The sequence below is a fragment of the Triticum urartu genome, chromosome 3 (genome assembly GCF_003073215.2).
Source record: "Triticum urartu cultivar G1812 chromosome 3, Tu2.1, whole genome shotgun sequence".
NCBI lineage: Eukaryota > Viridiplantae > Streptophyta > Magnoliopsida > Poales > Poaceae > Triticum > Triticum urartu.
The window spans coordinates 694,805,627-694,810,765 of NC_053024.1; the positions used below are offsets into that span (position 1 = coordinate 694,805,627).

Sequence of the window (5,139 nt, forward strand, 5' to 3'; positions counted from 1 at the left end):
TAGGAATTGAAAGGTTCGATCACAATGAACCTGTAATAAACCTTGGAATTGCATAGTCATGCAGTTTCTGAAACTTTTTCGAACCACAACTCCGTAGGCAACAGCATCAGCATGAAGATAGAGAAAAGAGAATCGACAGAATTTCACAGGCAACAACGCGGAAGATCGAGCAGCCAACTATAAGCAGAACCAAGCCACCGGATACCGGTGGCAAAAGCCATGCCATCTCATGTAAAAAGAAAGCTTTTGCATTTGAACAATCCTCTTCTGAACAGCAGCAGTACATGGCAAACCCGGCCAAGCATATGCATGTGCTAGAGAAGGGCCTGCCACCGCTGTGGCTTTGACCACTACAAGCACAGCTGCTTGCCCATTCTTTGCCTTGCTTACTTGCCTTATACCCATCCATATTTACATCCCACTAACAAGTATAACAAACGACAGCGTGTTTGAGGCAAGGGGGGTGCTGCCTTGTGCTTCACCACCCGCCCGGCCGGCTGTAGTAAACCGGAAAAGAAGAAAACCGAGAGGCGCCTTGTCCTCTATCTTGGAAAATCTCTATTTTGAATCGTCTGGTTAGCCGCGGGTTCTCTTCTGTCATAGTAGGCTCCAAAGCAGGGTATATATGAGGGGTACCAGGACCCATTGACAGGAGAGCCTCCGGCTAGCATTAGCTGCATAGTGTAGGTCAATGGGACAAGATAGTTAGTGAAAGCGAGGACATGATTCTTCAGAGAAAAAAAATGCTACACGAGGTAGGCATGCAAAAAGCGAAAGACTGCTTGATCGACCGGAAAATATACTCTAGGCTAGGTGGGAGAGTGGCATCTTAACGGAATTATCAATAGCTGGATACAAATACCCATCCATAGCTATCCAAGAAAAATACCCATTAATAAACTACTCCCTCCGTCTGGAATTACGTGACGCTGAAATGAATGTATCTAGACGTATTTGGTCTAGATACATCCATTTAAGCGTCAAGTAATTCCGGACGGAGGTAATACTGAAGAAACGAACCATAAATGGCATCTCTGCTGTAGGTAATACTGATGTAAAGCCATAATCCAGAAATGAATTGTTCAATTTGACTGTTATCTTTGCTGTAGGTTATCATGAAACAGTTGAAATCATCTCAACAAACATCTTGGAACTCAAATTACCTGACAGAGGTATAAATACTGACAAGGTACCAATTGACAGAGCTATAAATAAATGAATGCGCAGGAAATAAATCAACAGAAAGAAAGCCTTGGAAAAAAATTGATCCAACTTATCAGTTGAGCACTAAGATCAATATTGATAAGGTACAAACCAAATGAAGTGGGTTTATTGTATTATCCACAGGAGCAGAAAATATGACTAGAACAACTAAAACTTGGATGAAGCGTCAAAATCCTCCTCCGAGTATGTATGGGCCAAATAGTTACCCCTTTGGACAATGTATTACTTCCTTTGCATGTATTACAATGAGTCTTTTGGAAATAACAATCACTGACAATTATGGGAGAATAAAAAGGGGAAAAGAACTCACATGAATGCGGTGCAGGGGCCAAAGACATTCCAGCAGAAGGACCGGCTCCTGTTGCACGCTCACTTGGAGGGTGTGCATGACTAAAAGAAACAGTGGGCAAAGGCGGCTCGGGAAGAACTGGAGGGGACGGAACGGGAGATCTACTGTGCATATTAGGATCACGTGGAGGATGATGAACAGAAGAAGGTGATAATGGATGAGGTGGTGAAGCAGCAGGATGAGTAGAACGGTGATCATTGGCTACTGGCTCGGCAGCTGGCGTCACAGGAACCCTGTTCTTTGCCTTGTATGGACACCCAGATGGAGGTGGAGCAACATATCTGGGTGTATGTATCGGGATAGGAGCAGGAGCCAAATGCCTGTTGCTTTCATGACCATGGTGATGGTGATGATGGCCGTGATGACCATGATGTTGCATTGGTGCTTGACTAGGTGCATCAGAACTGCCCCTGCTATGTAAAGAACGATTAAGATAGGAGGAAAGGCTTATCTGCTTTACTCTGCCAAATACGGTGTGGTTCAGACCAAGGTTCCCTTTAGATGAATTAGTAATTGTTTGGGCCAACTGCTTCATCCTTGGTACAGATGGCTGGTGATTCCCAACAACACGAACAATGTAGGTCTCAACAATAGTTGGAGGAAGAATTGTTGATCCTTGCAAATTTCCCAATTTGAAATAAAGATTCTGCAATGCACAATATCACAATCAATTAAGGAAGAAAAGGCAGGGCAATGTAAGCTACCGCACACCAACTTTTTGCACAATAAAATTTCTGATATATATTGAAGTCCCAGGCTCCCAGCCCTATTTTTTTCCAGATTGTGTCTAGTAGAGTGGGACAAAAGAATGGAAGAAATGCATTCGAAGATTAGAGAACGAGATAGCTTGTGTTAAGATCAGAAACATAGACTTGCTAGCAAGTGTTTTTTAGAACACTATATGGTACAAAACTAAGCATAACAACCAGTTTTCAATCCACGTGATGCTTGCTAAATACATGGAATGATAATTATAACACACAACCCTATAAGTTCTACTGCATGAAAGCACTCTCATACTCATAGGGCTGCATTTGCACGCATGCCCTGCAAAGTAATATGTGCAAAAGACACCGATGTCTTACAGAAATCAAAAACAGAATGCAAGATATCACACATCTAAAAGTTTGCATGTGTGGACTGTATTACATACAGTTGTAAATGCAAGAACTACATAAAGAAACAAACAAATACCCAAATCCTTCAGACATATAAATAAATCGTGATTGTGATGGACAAAGAAGGAACAGGTCAACAGGACCAGAATGAATCACTAACCTCATTAGAATTGAGTAGTAGCCCTTTCTTCATTTGATCCTTTAATTCATCAGTTCTGTCTTGCACTTTGTAGATTGGGAAATTCAGAGTAAAATTAAAAGTTGCATGGAGTGTTTCAGGAGGAAAGGCGTGCTGCGGAGGAATTATTGTTATTCCTCCAGGGAATTTAAGCACTTCAAAGGATGATGAATTCCCAAACAGGGACTTGGTCAAGTGGAGTGTTGACTGCCGCACAACCAAGGACATAAAAGATGACCTAATAATGCTCAACCCCATTGATGATATAGTCAAGTTCTTTGGATAAGGCACAATGCTGAAGATGACATTTGTCCAGTTCGATCCAGCTAATGGGTGTAGTAAATCCACAGCCACCTGTGTTTGCATTCAAGCATCAGTCAACACTTGTGGTAGAACGTATCAATAAAGTGAAATAAAAGATGTGGTGGGGCATACAATGGAGTTAGGGACGCCGACTTCCGCATAGATGTCCAATACGAGCTTGGACATGTTTCCCCTGAGCTCGGAAACATTCTTCTGCAGCCTAAAACTTGCCACTATATCATCTGGAAAAGAAACAGTTTCATTAGACACATGATATATTCATACATCAATACATCTAGTACTCTTACCCAATAAAACAAAGAACAGTGATCACCGCATGTGCTTAAACTAAACTGGAACCATGATCGCACCTAAATTGGCAAGGATTCATTGGAGGTCAAAGTTCTTGCTTTAGACCACTGGAAAGGATTCATATACCGGTTGGGAGTAGATCGCACCTAAAATTCATGGACAGTCATATATTGTTTGGGATTATGTCACACCTAAAATTGATGAACAGTAATCAATTACTGCTCAATTCTTCATCACAACTGTTGCAATAACACGGAACAGGAGGTGACAGCAACTCCATCACTTTAGCAGCTCAAGTAGCTTTCACCACCGATAATTCTACAGCCAGATGAAAAATTAACTATGCCGACTAACAAGGGTACAAAGATGATGCCGGACTACCACGCAAAATCAAAACCAAATACTACATCACTGGCATCGAACCGAACCGGTCAAAGCTTTTGGGGACGCCGGGACGGCAGCCATCCATACTGACTGTAGCAAATTCAGTGTGGACGTTTCTCAGCCTACTCAATTTCCAAATTCCAAAAGCAGCACCGACAGATGCCTAAGCAGCGCGGATCAAGCAACGAGCCGTATGCGACTAAAATTAGCAGGCGAGAAGACTAACAAAGTCACGCCAGCAGACCGCTTTCCCCGCAGCCGACGGATTCGAAAACTCCACCGACAGCGGCCGCGGGCAAGGTCCGTACAGCCAGATCCAGAGCCGCGCGGGGCGGTAAGGACCAGGCCCGGACCGGTGGCAGCGGAAACCGAGGCGAGATCTGGCAATGCCGGTGGATCCGGAGGGGAGATCCCGCACTGACTGACCTGTGATGGCGAAGGGATCCGTCGCGGCGGGCGGGCCCCTCCCGGCGCGGCCCGCGAAGGGCGGCAGCCAGAAGAGCGCGGACAGCAGCACGGCCGCGCCCAGCACGAGCGCCGCCACGCATTGCAGGCGCACCGCCCCTCCGTACCCGCATCGCCTGCTACCTTCGGCGCCGCCTCCGCCGGCGCCCCCGTCGGGCGGGCGCTGGCGCTGGTCCCCGGCCTCCTTCCCCATGCGCCCGGGCCGCGATCTCACGCATCCCCGCCGGCCGCCGCCGCCGCCGGCCTCGCCGAGGAGAGGAGGGACATTGCCTGCCTGCCGGGTGCCTCAGTGGGTGGGCTGCTGCTAGGTGGTGGTGGCGGTCCGGGTCCCCTGCTCCGCGGCCGCCGTCGGTGGCTTGCTTAAGGAGGAGGCGATGCGGTGCGGTGGGCGAGGAAGGTGGGAGAAAGTGAGAGGTAAACCGCAGCGAGGCGAGGTGAATCGGATCGGAGGGGAGAGCACGGGCCGCGCTGCTGGTGGGACGGGGGAGGGGAGCGGCGGTTGGGGAGGGGGGCGAGCGACTTTACTCGCGTCGCTGGTGGACGAGCGAACCTCCAGCTGGTACAGTAGGAGTAGCACTGCTCGGTTAGCTTAGTGGGGCAAAGAGGGGGATCGGATCGGATTATCGTTCGCTTTGCGCCGGCGTGAGTGCGGGCTAATTGTGTTTTGCTCGCGCTTTTGGTGCTTTTCTTCCGTGGTGGGCTTTGCCCCCCAGAGTAGGTCTGCTTTTTTCTTTTCTTTTTTGAGGGTAAAAGTACGTCTGCTTTGGCTGGTTCCGTTTTGTTTCTTCTGCGTTTCCTTTCCGCTG

The 5,139-nt window shown here is 47.5% G+C and overlaps 1 protein-coding gene across 1 annotated transcript; it reads right to left on the reverse strand.

The window, feature by feature from the left end:
• Positions 1-227: 227 nt before the first annotated feature.
• LOC125545962 lies at positions 228-4,871 on the reverse strand. The gene is made up of 5 exons (XM_048710028.1): positions 4,295-4,871; positions 3,305-3,414; positions 2,852-3,223; positions 1,535-2,219; positions 228-674 (listed from the first exon to the last, which is right to left on the reverse strand). Exons 1-5 carry the CDS (start codon positions 4,524-4,526, stop codon positions 598-600), a joined length of 1,476 nt encoding a protein of 491 aa, XP_048565985.1. The 5' UTR covers positions 4,527-4,871; the 3' UTR covers positions 228-597.
• Positions 4,872-5,139: the final 268 nt, after the last annotated feature.

What these genes read in the sequence shown, in the direction of transcription:
- LOC125545962 (XM_048710028.1), bottom strand. Translation starts at nt 4,526, where the DNA reads ATGGGGAAGGAGGCCGGGGACCAGCGCCAGCGCCCGCCCGACGGGGGC. An exon ending in GGATCCCTTCGCCATCACAG is followed by an intron (nt 3,415 to 4,294) that starts GTCAGTCAGTGC and finishes TTTCTTTTCCAG; the next exon opens with ATGATATAGTGGCAAGTTTT. An exon ending in TCGGCGTCCCTAACTCCATT is followed by an intron (nt 3,224 to 3,304) that starts GTATGCCCCACC and finishes ATGCAAACACAG; the next exon opens with GTGGCTGTGGATTTACTACA.